The sequence below is a fragment of the Choloepus didactylus genome, chromosome 10, assembly GCF_015220235.1.
Source record: "Choloepus didactylus isolate mChoDid1 chromosome 10, mChoDid1.pri, whole genome shotgun sequence".
In the NCBI taxonomy this organism is placed as follows: Eukaryota; Metazoa; Chordata; class Mammalia; order Pilosa; family Megalonychidae; genus Choloepus; species Choloepus didactylus.
Window position 1 is genome coordinate 99030468 of NC_051316.1, and position 15419 is coordinate 99045886.

The 15419-nt window shown below is 36.0% G+C and overlaps 2 protein-coding genes across 5 annotated transcripts in view; both read right to left on the minus strand.

The window, feature by feature from the left end:
- RABGAP1 (RAB GTPase activating protein 1) overlaps positions 1–15419 on the minus strand; it is a 200635-nt gene that overhangs the window by 71611 nt on the left and 113605 nt on the right. The gene's annotated exons all lie outside the window — the stretch shown is intronic.
- GPR21 (G protein-coupled receptor 21) lies at positions 2297–8620 on the minus strand. Its single transcript, XM_037798312.1, has 2 exons — positions 7922–8620; positions 2297–7454 (listed from the first exon to the last, which is right to left on the minus strand). The coding sequence occupies exon 2, from the start codon at positions 7050–7052 to the stop codon at positions 6003–6005; it is 1050 nt and encodes a 349-aa protein (XP_037654240.1). The 5' UTR covers positions 7053–7454; positions 7922–8620; the 3' UTR covers positions 2297–6002.

The following is a 15419-nucleotide window of genomic DNA, read 5'->3' on the forward strand; positions in this document are numbered from 1 at the left end:
GTTTCTTAACAACTTTAAGCCTAAATTGCGTCATCTGTAAAATATGTTGCTTTGAGAATTAAATAAAAATAGGTTGCTCTGAGAATTAAACAAGGTAAGAACGTAGGCTTTGGAGTCAGAAAGACCCAGATTTGAATCCCAGATATTCCACTTATTAGCACTGTCACTCGGGCAACTCTAAACTTCAGTTTCCTAAGGTCCCTTTCAGCTCAAATGCCCCTCTCCGCCCCCTTTTGCTAGACATGATCTGACATATTACATATTTAATGTCTCAGTCCTAATTATCTGACTGATACTGTTTATTTTTATAGGTATTTTCCTATATCTTGCTTTTCCAACTAGGCAGTGTATAGGCTCTACATGCAAAAACCAAGCTGAGCTGTTTCCCAAACCTTTAGGAATAAAGGAATAAGCTCTTTGAGTATTAAATCCTGAAATCACTATCTTTTATGATAAAAGATAAGGACAGCAATATATAAAACCAACTTAAAGAAAAAGAATGTGTTGCAGGTTTGTAAGACTATTAAGACTTTCAAGAAATTGAACTAAAAGACAAGTAAAAAATACCTTAATTTAACTAAAGAAATAATATGTCGATTACAAGGTAAGTTGGTCAGTACTGGAAGCAGAGATGATTTCAATTTTTATTATGATCTCAATGACAAAGCTTCCCAAGTGTGGAGATGGCAAATCAGGTTTAGTCTGTACCAGTTAATGCTCATGTTACAGAACCATGTTCTGAGAATCCATCTTCGCTAAGCAACCTTCAGAATATTATTTGGCTTCCCACGAGGATCTATCAGTAGGGAAACACACCCCTCCCCACCCATTGCTAGAATTTATTTCTTATTTTAAACTAATAAAGTGGCATTATGATTATATACACTGGTGCTATATGAACTCACCCCAGAACATGGACTCTTATGCCAAATGTCCCACCAGCAGGCCTTGTAAATTCCTCCAGGTAAAGACACTTTGTGAGGCTTACTGAAAGATTATCATAAAAAAAATTTTTTTTCTTATGAAGTGTCTAAAAACTATCTACAAGAAAGGGATCATATGATACTTCTTTGTATCTCTGAGGTCAGCTATACTTGTACCAACAGCAGAGCCTGTTGGGTAAGTGCTTCTTCTTGACTGCTTCTTAATCTTTCCCTAGAAGCCACTGCCTTGCATAAAACAATTTTCTCCACCATAGGGCAATATCACTTGAAGCACTTCCCTCTGGCTACTTTATCTTTGCAGCAGTGTGTTAGGAAAAAGAAGAAAGAGCTGGAAAACTGGTAAAGACTAAAAAGGAGACAAAGTAATACTATAAAATTAGAATCAGTTTCTTTCAGCAAGGCTTTCCATAGCTCCTCTTTCCTTGTGATTGTTTTTACAGCCTCCCTTATCTGGATTCAGAGCCAAGAAAAAAGTCTCATCCAGTTATGTATTTGTTATCCACACTGTGGCAAGGTGGCAACTTGATAGCATTAAGTAATGCTCCTTGGGCCATGGCTACAGGGTTTCCAAGAGTAGTAAACTTACCTAGCATATAGAGCACTCATATTCCCACAATCTGGTCTCTTGGTACTAAAAAGAAATTCCATTCATTATTCAGCATCTGGAATGGTCTAGACCAAATGGAAGTCTGCTTGTGAATCTCTTGGACTACCTTTTGAGCATCACTGCCCTATAGTCCTTTACAGAAAAGAAAAGGCTGGGAACTATAAGTAATTAGCAAAGGTCATTCATTTAGTCTGTAAAATTTACTAACACTTCTCTTCTGAGTCAAGTCCTACATTAGATTTTGGAGATATTTATGAAGAAACACTGTCCCTTACCCTCAGAGTGTCTGCAGAAAATAAAGGAAATAAAGGAAAGCAGTTTTAGGCTTAATTTGAAGCTACTGTCTTTTTAGATGGATGAGGATTTCTTTTGCCTCTCTTCTCAAGTTTGGGATTAGTAATAACATGAAGCAGCGATCTATCATTGAGTTTCAAAGATCTCAAAATGTGAGAGCACTGCATCACTATGTATGACTCCCTTACATGTAAAGCATGGCAGATACAAATAACAGTGATCATTTTTATTTGCACAGCACTTTACAATTTACAGAGTACTTTAACATCCATTAATCAATTAATTCAATTTTTAAAGTAACCCTAAGAGGTATGAAGGGATTATCTCCTTTAATAGAAGAAATTAAGTGTTTAGAGAAGGGACTTGCCCTAACTTACAAAACTAGTTAAGCAGTAACAGAAACCCAGATTTGATTCTCAGCTCAAAGTTTATTTTTATCATGTTCCCCTTTTGTCACACAAATTTTGAAGAAAAGCTGAATAACTCATTTACAGTCGTAATAAATTTCTAGACTATTATCAGGGTCTGCAAATATATTAATAATATGTACATTCATTATAAATACTTCTTCAACCTAAAATGGAAAAATTATGCAAAAATCACATAAAATGATTTATGAAGACAAAAAAAACTCAGTGTCACAATTCTCTATCCTTAAACTTCCCCAAATCTGCTCACAACAATAAATTCTGAATTATCAATAATTTAGTTCACAAATCTCTTCTCATACAAAAACACATCATCAGTGAAATGAAGACATTTCCTACAAAGCCACTGTGCAGATTTTCAATTAAACCTGAAAAGCTGAGGAAACCCTCAGAGAAACTATTCTGCTATCTGGGAGGCTTGTATACCTGCCGCTTAGTTTTCAAGTTCAAAGAGTATTTATTCTACAATACAATGTGGAATACAATACAATGGATTTATTCTACAAAAATTCAAGTTTTCCAAATCCTTAAACTTCTGAGACCATTATTCAAGTAAAAAAGAACAGCCTTTATAAACGGTTCAAAAAGAATTTATCCAGCAATAAAGCTTAAAGAAAACCTTTTTCCCAAATGCAAAATTTCTCCAAAATTCAAATACTCATTCTGGTGTAAGACAGTAGTTTCACCAAAGTGGAACACTTGTCCTTTCTCCTTAAAGAAGAAAAACATCTTCATTGAAATCATTTTACACACACACACACACACTCTCTCTAAAAAATGCAACAAATGATATAATCTTATTTCAAAATTTGTATGAAATAATTTCAACACAATCACCAAAAGCTTGTCTCCTCTGACATCAGTCATGTACCATATAAAGTTAAATGAGACATTCTGCCAACGCCCAAGGTAACTGAGTCTAAAAATACCTTTTTTTCCTCATTCTGAAGTAGTCAGAATGGCATGTAAGCCAAACATCATCAGATGTTACATTAAATATGCCAGGATGAAAATTTTACTTAAACAGAAAACACAAACTTTTAAAATGTATCACAATGAAACTGCCCCTAGCCACAGGAGCCCGTATAACTCTCTGCCATTGCCACCTCCCAGCATAACATATACGCCAAAAATAAAAATTAAAAGGTATTATAGACAATGAATGTGGGAACAGGAGGATTTAATACCTGGAAGAAACCTAGAGCTAATACAGCACAATGAAGACAAGATAAACTGAAAAGACACCTGGTATCAAGTAAGCATCAGTTGCAAGAGGCAGGATATTTATATATATTTAATTACTGTTATCTATTTAGTCCCTACTTCCGTTTTAGGCTGAGATGTTCATATAGATTCCAATGTGAAAAAAAAAATGTCTCTAATTACATCTGAATCTGGTACTAGGGAAGGAATGTAGAAAATCTATAAATGAAAGTTCTTATTAAAGTGAGTTCTCATCTTTCTAGTCATTAAAAGAAGACCAGCTCAGTTGGCCATTACCTGAAAATTAAACAGGTATTTTGTCTTTTTCATTCTCACAAGATGGACTCTTACTGGAGGAAAACATTAAAAGAGCCCAGCCCCCAAAGAAAGTAAAATCTACTGATTTAACATCAGTTTTCCATAAAAACTAAAAGTCTTTAGGATTCTCATATTTATTGGGCTAAAAATTCACAAGGAAACTGCAAATTTGAAAAGCTGCATCTCTAACATAGATGAAAAAGGTAAATTTAGTTTTTTAGATCTTTACCACTTAAAAATAAAGGGGAAATGTGTTCAATCTTTTTTCTGAATCCCAGCAGAAAAGGTTTTCGGCTTGAAATAGCAATTTTAACAAAGCCATTTCTAGCATAACTTGCAATTTCAGTATGAGTTCAAATTTTGAAACAGCTTAGAATCAAATTTTCTAGCACTAAATATAAGGACAAGCAAGCAAGCTCTTGGAAAGAACTCCAAACATGAAATTTGGATGTTTACATTACACTTATTTATTTAAAATTAAAAAGCTTACATAAAGTCAAATTATGCCTAAAACCTAAAACCGTAAGAATGCTGTCATACATGTGTGTGTGTATGGTGGGGGGGAGCATATCTGTTTTATAAACATCCATTTCCTTTCTTGGATTCAGAAATCCACTTAACCCATGTCCCTTGGGTTTCTTCCATCTTCCATCTCAGTGAATGCCACTGTCACATTCAGATTACAACATCTAGGCAAAGGCAGAAATCAAATAAGTCCCCTGAAGATTTTCAAAACATTAAAACCAGTAGAAAAGAGATAAATATACTCTCATGCCCAGAGCTGCTGGGAAGAAAAATAAATCACTTGCTAAAAAAGATAATCACTTTTAAGAACAAAAACATCACTACCACAGACACACACCACTCTCAATTAGTAATAATTCTATAGAACAATAATAAATGCTATACATTTTGTTAGTACTTTGGCTTAAAACAAACAAACAAACAAACAAAACAACAGACTGCTCCCAAGGAAAGAACTTTATCCTACAGGATATTTTCCCAGAAACAGCATGGCAATAAAAGAAGCTTTGATTAACCAGAATATGGTTAGTCCCTTTTCAAATATGGTTTCCTTAGCACTAAGAATATGTTTTACAAAAAGAATTATACTTGTATAATATACTGCTACTATATTAATTGAAACTATTTAGCCACAAAGAAAACACAAATTAACTCCCTTCTATTTTAAAAAAGAGCTAGTTAATGCACAGTATATCTTCTGACTCAGTTGCTTATGACACCCTTCTCCCTGATGTTCTAATATTTCAAAAGTCTTTAGATAAATTAAGAACAGAAAACTAATGATGCATTTTTATATTTTTTCACCATTATAAAAATGGCAGTGATCACCCTATCATTTAATTAATATTTTAGCTTATTAAAACACATTGGCTGGACAAGAGAAATCCAACTCAATTCAAATATTCTCAATACACACATACACAAAGGCCCAGGCACAAATATTACAACATGATTGGCTTCTATGCACACATTTCTTTTAGCTCTCCACGAAGTAGGGCACAAAAAGTAGCTCAGTTTTTCATAAATTATATGATTTGATTGCACTTTTGCCTCATGGTTCACTGCAGAGTTCTAAAATTAATGTTTAAGTGTTCACATTATTCACCCTATTAAAAATTATCTCAAGAGAATAAAACATTTAGCTTTTTAAATGACAGCGTTGAAACTTGCAGTGCAGTTATACTTTGACATATATGTAAACATACAAATACATACATATACATATATATACACATATAAAATATATGTATTTTCAACCCTGTTAAATTCATCACTGTATATTAACATTCAGTTAAAAGAAACAAATTGCACATGAAGCCCAAACAGCTGGAAAGAACCCAGAAAAGTGACAACATGATGACTTTTTAAAGGTTCAGTCATGCCAGCAGGAAAGGGGTGTGAGCTATGGCTTTATTCATTTTAAATCTGAAAAGCAGAATCACTTCTATGACATTTCAAAAACTGGAACCAAGAGCAATTTATGTTCATCGTCCTGATTCTTCTGGTTCTAAAATACTGTTTAGAAAATCATTTCTGCAAACTTAGAAGGTACTTTGAATAGATGTTTGTTATTGCTCAAACAGATTTCCTAGTGAACTAGAAATTCAAAGAGATATAAAGGAAAACACACACACATACACACACACACACATACACAAAGAATGACTCAATATCTGAGTCATTTTAGGCAGGGCATCCATTTGAGGGGCCTTTACTCTTAACTGTGTAAGGATCCTTGGCTGTGGTCTGACTTGCACAAGAAGTACATATGGTCTGTGAGAGATGCTTTAGTCCCCTTTGGAAGACACTGTTGGAGAGACTATAAATGACACAGTTGCAGAAACTGTTACTAATAGCGAGCCAGGTGGTCAAGAAGGATGCAAGGCGATTGTTGTGGCCAGAGGAGCTCTCCAACAGGAAGTAGATGATATATGGCAACCAAAGGATGTAAAATACACTAGTGATTCGGAACAGGACCATAGCATAACGTTTATCCGGACAGGTTTGCACTTCCCTTGCTTCCTCATTCTGGCTGCTGAAACGGGCTTGCCTTTCACTGATTTCCTTGGTGTGCTGTTGACATATGTGGAAGATGTTGAAATAGGTGAAGCACACAATGAGGGCTGCTGGGGCATATAACATCAGCACGATAAACAGGGTGAAGTAGGAGTTAGTATGCCAGGATTCTGCACACCACTGAAACACATCTCCATGATATCCAGGTTTGCCCCAGTAGAAAAAGGAAGGTAGGAAGACCAGGGTAGAGTACAGCCAAATCAGTAAGATACACAGGCGAAGTCTCCAGGGTGTAATCAGGGTATTATAGGTTAAAGGTTTAGTGATGGCAATGTATCTGTCGATGCTGATACAGGCTAGAGAGGTCATGGAGACACTCTTTAGGACTGATACAACAAAACCAAATATCTGGCAAGTCAAGGACTCCTCTACTGGAAGGGGATAGTGGAGGAGTGATAAAGAAGGGACCAGGCAGCTTACCCCAACCAAGAGGTCAGCATATGCCATAGTCTGGATAAAGTAACTTGTCGTATGGTGGTTCAACAAAGGTGCACAATGAAATACAAAAATCACAATGATGTTGCCAGAAACAATCAATATAGTTAGAAAGATAATAATCAGCACTTCTAAAAGGCAAAAATTGACAGTTTCCAAATAGCCAAATGCCAAAAGGCAAAAGGGGTGACTACTCTGATTACCATCCAAGGTGGAGTTCATCTTGAGCTTGTGAGTGTTCTCTCACTTGATGCTGCCGCTTGGCTGCTGCCAGCAGTTCCAAGGAGCAGCTGCTGTCATTGCTGTCAGCTCTGTGTGTGTTTAATAATGTCAGAGGAGCTTTAGTCTCCAAGCTCCTGATGCTGCTGTTCTGGTGCATTGTCTGCAGTGCAGTTCCTCTTTAAATCCTTGGAATAGTAAGAGCCAAGAGCCAAGGGCAGTTGTGTGTGGCCAGTTCCAGATGCAGCCATAGTGGCAGGTTCACCACATACATAGCACCAGGGGAGTAAGGCAAACTCTGGGGAGAATGTCTCCAGGTCATATAAGGGTAGGGGAAAGGGGCAGAAGAGAAGGGAGGAAAATTAGAAGCTTCAGCAAGAGTTGCAATGAGTCTCCTCTGAACAGCTGATAGAAGAAAAGGAAAGAGCATTTTACATTTCACATCCAACAAACCCTTATCAAAGAACTTGGCTAGGTCAGACTGGTATTACCCTTCCCACCCTACCCCATCCCATCCCACCCCACCAGGTACTGCTATCCATGGCTAGCTCCACCCCGGCAGCATCCCCCAAAACTAGTCCTTACTTTACAGAGGAGGTGCAGCAACAAGCCTTCGTGATCAACATAAAACAAAATCAACTGCAGTCTGATCAATCTACACCTATTTCCTTTCATTTGAGCATTTTAAGGGAAGAAAAGGAATCTGCTTAAGTTTTTATTCCTCCACATTAGCTTAGAATTTCTGAAAACATATAACCATAATTACCATTAGCTGAGATAACTTATTTTCATCATTGATTTCAATGTAATATTTTGACTCTCTGAAATATTCCAATGGTATTTATCTGTCTAGATCAATTTCAGAGTGTTACCTGTAATTTTGCACAATGAAATCCAAACAAAAGCCACAATACATCCTTAACAGAAAGCCTTGCAAAGCAGGAATGTGCTTCAGCCCCGTTTACTGCAGGACTGAGACACAGAGGGAGGGGATAAAGGAGTAGGAGGGGAAACAGGGAAAGGAGGGGGTTTGGGAAAAGAGAGAAAAGGGGGAAGGGAAAGAAAACACATGAGCTCACATACTCTGGCAACTTGAGCAGCTTGATAGATTGCATCACCAGAGAAGTGCTCCCCGATTTCCAGACTGCACAGTAGGGGAATAATTTAATATGCTTGTAACCTGCAGTGCAGCATTTGAAAACTGTTTCCTCGTCTGTCTGGAATCCCCTTTTTAGCAGAAAAGCAGAACTGAGACTGCTAGCAACAAGCTGGGGTAGAAACCAGGACAGAGTGCCAGGAATTAGAAAGAAACAACTGCCAGAGGGATGACAGTAAAGGGAAACTTCCTATTTTCTTATGGCATTTTCCCAAGGAACAAAGCAATATTAAAAAATAAAAAGTACATTTGAACAGGCATAGCAACTGAGGAATAATTCAGTTGCACACGAAGTTCTAACTAGAAGGCTAAAAATTCAGCATTAACTCTTCCTCATGATCTACCAGATATCACCAAGTATTAAGAAAGATGATCAAAATAACAAGCAAACTTTAAAATCAGTTTTTTAAGAGAAAAATAAAGAAAATCTCATACATTCTGAATATTACAAAAATAGCACACATCTAAAAGAGGAATTACATTGTTCCTGTATTTGACACTGTCCAAAGTTTTGAGACGCCATTTCTTTCTTCAAGTTGCGCTAAGAAGTGGTACACAAATGTGCAAAGAATGGAAAAGTAAATAAACCCATTTCCACCCAGGCTTGATAATTACAGGAAGTTTCAAGATATTAAATTAGCTTTTGTTTTTCTAGAATACATAATCCTGCTTGTGCCTATTGCAAACAATGTAAAACTGGGACTAATTGGGAGTGGGGTGCCATGGAAAATGGGTAATTTTAGTATTTTTTCCTTCAGGTGCACCTGAACTCTCAATTCATCCTCCTAAATAAAGTATCATGCATACCCAGTGTTCAAGTTTGCTAATGCTGCTCTTTTGCAAAACACCAGAAATAGATTGGGTTTTATAAAGGGGGTTATTTGGTTACAAACTTACAGTCTTGAGGCCATAAAGTGTCCAAGGAAAGGCATCAACAAAGGGTACCTTCAATGGAGAAAGGCCATTGGCATCCAGAAAACCTCTGTTAGCTGGGAAGGCATGTGGCTGGCGTCTGCTTGTTCTCAGATGCGTTTCAAAATGGCATTCTCCAAAATGTTGCTCTTGGGGCGTTTTGTCCCCTCTTAGCTGCAGGTGCTCTTCAAAATGTCACTCTCAGTTGCTCTTAGGGCATTTGTCCTATCTTAGCTTCTCCGGAGCAGAAGTCTGCTTTCAACGGCCATCTTCAAAATGTCTCTCATCAGCAGCAAGCATCTGGGCCTGTGTGGCTCTCCTTAAAGTACTCCAGTGATCCAATTAAGACCCACCCTGAATGGGTGTGGCAATACCTCCATGGAAATAATCCAATGGAAGGTCTTGCCCACAGTTGATTGAGTCACATCTCCATGGAAACACTGAATCAATAGGTTCCAACCTCATCAACACTAATACATCTGCCCCCACAAGACTGCATCAAAGATAATGGTGTTTTGGGGGACATAATACATCCAAACTAGCCCACCCAGCAAGTGAAAAAAAATTAATTTTGGCATCTGTAAACATTCCAGAAGGTCTACATACTTAGGTGGAGATATATTTTATGTGATCCAACCTTTTACAGTTTATCTGCTTTTCCATTGCAGGCAAATGGCCACACATTACCAGAATTCAATGAATTAGATCTTAAGATTTAAAGCACTGAATTTATTACATGATGGTAAAGAACTCAAAAACCTATTAGAGCAGAAGCCTGATGGCTATATTTGACAGGTCTCACTGGAAAACATGGAAAAGTGTAGCACAATAAAAAAGACCAAAGGCATGGAAGAGACAAAGATCTGGGTTCAAATCTTTGCTCTAATATCACTTAGTCTCTCTTTGCCTTAGCTTCATCATCTATAAAATGAGGATAATACTCCCTATTTCACAGAGTTGTTAAGAATTAAAGGAGACAACGTATACAAGACTTACAATACCTAGCACACAGCAGATATAAATCTTTACTCACTTTCTTCACATACAACTAAAATAGCCTTTCTAAACAGCTAAGCTTTTATCTGTCCAAGTGTTTTCTCACCAATCCATAACCGTGTTACATTGCTTGAGGCTGGGCTCCTCTAAATCCCAAAGCACCCCATCTTACTGTGACTGCCTAGTTCTAAGGCACTCAATGCTGTCGTGTATTCCTCAAATACTTTGAGGCTACACATAATGCAAGGCAGTGAAAGTACCTGGAAAAAAGGAATGATGATTTGGCATCAATTATTGTCTCTACACAAGTATTTCTTTGCCTAGGTCTTCACTTCTGACCTCCCCTTACAATATACAATTTGCCTGCTAATCACACATCTTCCACTTGCATGTACTGTAGAGACTTCAACCACAGATTTTTCCCACCAAATAAGCCTCTCTTGATTCTGTTTTTCTTTCCAGTGTGTTTTCAAGTACTCAGGTATGAAACTTGGGAATTTTCTTGACCACTGTCTCCCTCAATGCACTGTTCCTAGTCAACAAATCTTGGGAATCTTATTTCTACAATGCTTTCAAATTCATTTCGTTCTTTCAGTGTTTGATACTTTACTTTAAGCCACCATTAATTATCATCTGTTCTTTTAGTCTCTTTCATTTTTCTAATCTGCTCATTTCTGCCTGATTAAATATCTAAAAGTACACATTTCATTGTGGCATTCCATTGTCCAAAAGATGGTTCCCTACTGCTTTCCAATCTGATCTCACAACTCTGCACCCCTACCCCACAAACACTTTGCCCTCCCAGATAACCGAGCTACTTACTATTCTATACACTTGCCACCCATTTATTTTATTTTATCTTAGTACAATTTGACAAGATGTGAAAAGATCCCATAATGAATGTGGGTGTATAAAGCCAGAGTCCAGGATTCATTCTGTTGACAGAATTGTCCTCAGGTCCTAATGCTAAGCTAGTAAATTACAAAAGAAAACTAGGGAAAGCTCAGTGAGTAGAAGCCAGAGTGGGCAAAAATATCTTTAGTATTTCACACACACACACACACACACATATATATATATATATATATATATATATATATATATATATATTATCCAACCTTGACGGCCATTTGTGCCATTTCTCACAGAGACACTAATGTTTCTAAGGCAAAGAAAGGGCAGGGCTGGGATGGAGGTCAGGTATGGAAGGGGGCAGGTAAAGTCCAAGACAAGGGGCTTGACTCACAGAAGATACAGAAGCCGCAGTGTCTGCAAGAGGGCTCTGGGTTCTGCAGGCACCAGACACAGGCAGCAAAGCCCAGCCCTTCAGCTCTACCACCCCTATTTATTTTTTATTCCCATTTATTGAGTGCTTAATACATTTTAAGAAATAAACGGATGATTTTTGATAGTAATTATTCTAGTAAACAGAAAAAGCAATCATGAAAGTCAAGAATGAGTTCAGGCTTTTCCACTACTTACTTATGAATTTGGGTACATAACATTCTATTTTTCAGGTTTCTCAAGTATAAAACTAGACATTTATGCTGATAAAATCAGATATTACAATGGATGATAACTTGAAAGAATTAAAAATGTAATAAAAATACAATAAAACTATAAGCTGCTACATTATTATTAGAACAATAACAGTTCTTTCAACTTCATTTTTATTTTATTATAACCACTCTAGGAGCTACAAAATATTCATATAGGAAGGAAACAAACAAGTCTGAAAGCCGTTTTTGTCAAATCAGTCAGAGTTAAATGTTTTGTTTTGAATTAAAGAAAAACAGTTTCCTTACAAGAGACAAACTATTAATGACATGGGCGGGAGGGGGCGTGCAGTAAATTTAGTCCCACAAATGTCATGATATATTTTTTAAAAATTAAAAAAATAAAAATAAAAACAGAGACTGTGTGTGTGTGATAAGAAGGAAATACATTAAAAATCAACTCTACTTATTGGATTGTGGAATTACATAATTTTTTATTTTCTTCTTTATTGCTTCCTATATTTTCTGAACTTTCCAATTTCTATGTATTATTTTTATAATCAGGTTTTTAAAAGGCTAAAATAATATCATCTCTTTTGGTAAAGGCAATAGCAGATCTGGCCACACGATGTCCTCCCAGAACTACATTGATGTGGGAAGAGCCAATGATTGGCAGGTTGAAGTTGCTAACTTCAAGGGGCTTGGTTCCTCTTGTTTTTACCATCATCACAGCAAAATTCCTTCAGTCAACCTAACACAAAATGAACCCTCATAACCCTAGTTAAAAATCCTAGGCAACTAGAATATAAAAGATTGAACCATATGAAATTGCTAATATTTAACCATTTCTAACCTACAAAACTGGCAACTTTTATACATGGTTCAACCTAACACTAAAAGATTAAAATAACAAGAAAATGATAGAATTAAAAAGGAAGCAAAACAAGAGAAAGGAAACATAAAGAAAAGAAAGGAAAACGTTGCTCAAATTCTATTTATTCCTCTCCCAACCTACTCAGAGGGTTAACTACTATAGATAAGAAAGGCTGAATCTCGGTTCTTCAAATTCATATGGCTCACTTCTGGGCATTATCTATCATTTATTATCTGGTAAGAACGAGCGTTAAGTATTGATTTATTTAACTGATAGAATGTTTTAGTACAGTTGTGGTTTATTTCTATCCGTCTCATTCCAAAAATGATTTGAAGTAGTTTGATCATCTTTCACTCTGCCCTCTCCCTTATCTGCCACATTCATCCAATCATCTGGTGCCAAGGATCTAGCTCTGAAATTTCTCTAAAATAGAATCTCTTTTTCCCCTTTGCCACTACTCTAATTCAAGTCACTATTATCCCTCATCTGAATTGCTAATAGGTTTTCCTGCAATTCATCTTACTCCATTCTAATCCAAGTAACCAGAATGATGTTTCTAAAACTAATAAAACAAATAATAACAATAGCTAAGCAGTTATTTACACTTACTATGGGCTATGAATTGTACTAATTATTTTACGCATTATCTAAGTTAATTCTAACAACTCGATAAATAATGTAATATTATTATCCCCTTTTACAGATTAAAAAACTGAAGCCTAGAGATGTTAAATTGCTTAATATCAATAGCTAAAACAAAGTAGAAATAGGATTTGAACCAAGACAATCTGATTTGAGAAGGACACTCTAAACCACTTTATTATAGTGCCTTCTAAATCTGAATATATGACTTGTCTGCTTAAAAAGCTTCAATGACTTTCCATTGCCCAAAATTTTAAACATGGCTTCCAAGGCTTTCTTAGATATGGCTCCTAACTACCTCTTTGGCCTTTTCCCCTTTTCACACTCCTTTCATATCTCCTTTCACCCTTAAGCACATGCTTTTCCCTCTTACTTTAACACAACACTTGTCATGCTACACTCTTCCCCACTCCAATAATCCCCTTTCCTGGATAGTTTCTGAATAAGAGACTTTTTTGACCTCTTAGATTATAAGTCCGTCCTGACATTTTCAGCATAGCAATTTGTATTTACTCTTCTATAACTCATAACTTCATTGTAATTATTTAGTTAATTGTGTGTTTCCCCCACTATACTGTAGGAGTCCCACAAATCAGGGAAAATGTCTTTTTTTTTTTATTCTTGGTCATATCTATGAGGCCTTGCACAGAGCAGGTTTTCAAAAGATATTTTTGATTGAATGTACAAACAAATGCCCAATAAAATACCAGGTGATTCTGCTTTTAGATTGGAAGATCTTTCAAGCAAAGTGACTGTAAAATTCACCTGTAATTGTTAGGTTGATATATATGAAATTGCTGATTTGTAGGTCAAAAACACAAATAGTAATTTTAATAATAACTTCACTAATATCTCCTCTTACAAGGACACCTTTAGAATTCCCTTGACAGATAAGACTTATGGAAACTCACTAGAGGGGGAAATGACTTCACAGGGATGGATTGTGAGGACTTAAAATTATTTTCACAAATAACACCTAATTCCTGCTACAGCAAATTCTTATGGGAGCAGACAATATAGCTCTATTTTCTTGTAGAACCAGATAGCAAGAGTACGCAGTTATAGAACAGCAGAATCATGGCCTATTTTAGGGGGCAGGATTCAAACCCACTACCTGATTTTCCAGGATGATACAGCTAAATGAAGATCAAACATTTATTTCATCAACCTCAATTCAGAGAAGAGAAAATGAATGGTCTAATTACAGAACTTCATTTACAGACCCGTGCTGGGGAACCTAAGGTCAAAGACAAGAAAGTCCAGAAAACAAAATATTAGGAATTACTTGGTCTGTAGAAATTTATTCCATGAAAATTTATCAAGAAGTCTATCATATGTCGATAGATTATGTATCTACTCCAATAACAAATTAAGAAGAAAATCATATTTAACAAGTGGTGAAGAAACTCTTGATAAAATACAGTAGACATTCCTAATAGAAATGAGAAGTCAGAGATAGAAGAAAATCACTTAGATTAAGTTAAAATTGCCAAATAAATACTGATAACCTAAAACCATGCATATAAGCACTGTTTAGAGGCTGAAAACTGGAAATGAACCTAATGCCCACCAAGAGAAGAATGGCTGAATAAAAGACTACAGTTAAAAACAAATGACATAAGTAAAGACTAGTAAGTATATAATCACATTTGTGCATATACATAAATTTCTAAATGAGTACATACCTGTATAAAGAAGTTTTAATTTGAGTACAAGGAAAGACATATAGACTAATGGAACAGAACCAGTTTTGGAGTCACAGTACTGAGTTCAAATTTTGTCTGTACCATTACTTACATGAGTGATCATGAACAAATTACTCCACTTCACTGAGCTTCTGTTTCTTCAACTCTAAAATGGGAATTTTCTTATGATTGAGATAATAGATATAAAATACTATAGCACAGCATCTGGCACATATAAGTGCTCAAAAAAGGGTATATATTGTTTTATTATTCTCCTCCTAGAGATAAAAAATCTGACAATTTTGAAATTTAAAGAGGAAAACAGGGAGAAGAGTGTCTCTGAACTAATTCCACTGCTTACAAAAATAAGATCCACCTTAGAAATATATACCTGCGTATTTTTTGTATTCCTGAAAGACCAATTTGTCCATGAATTACAAAAGGTACATGGAAAAAATCCTATATATATCTCTTAGAAGACAGGCTTGACAATTAAAGCAAGATGATGACAAAGACATCATCAGATTTGTTTGCCAAGTTAATTTCTTTTGGCCTTTACTCTCTAAATCAAGCCACTCTTTCTTGCTTTAAATTTAGTTTTAGAAGAAG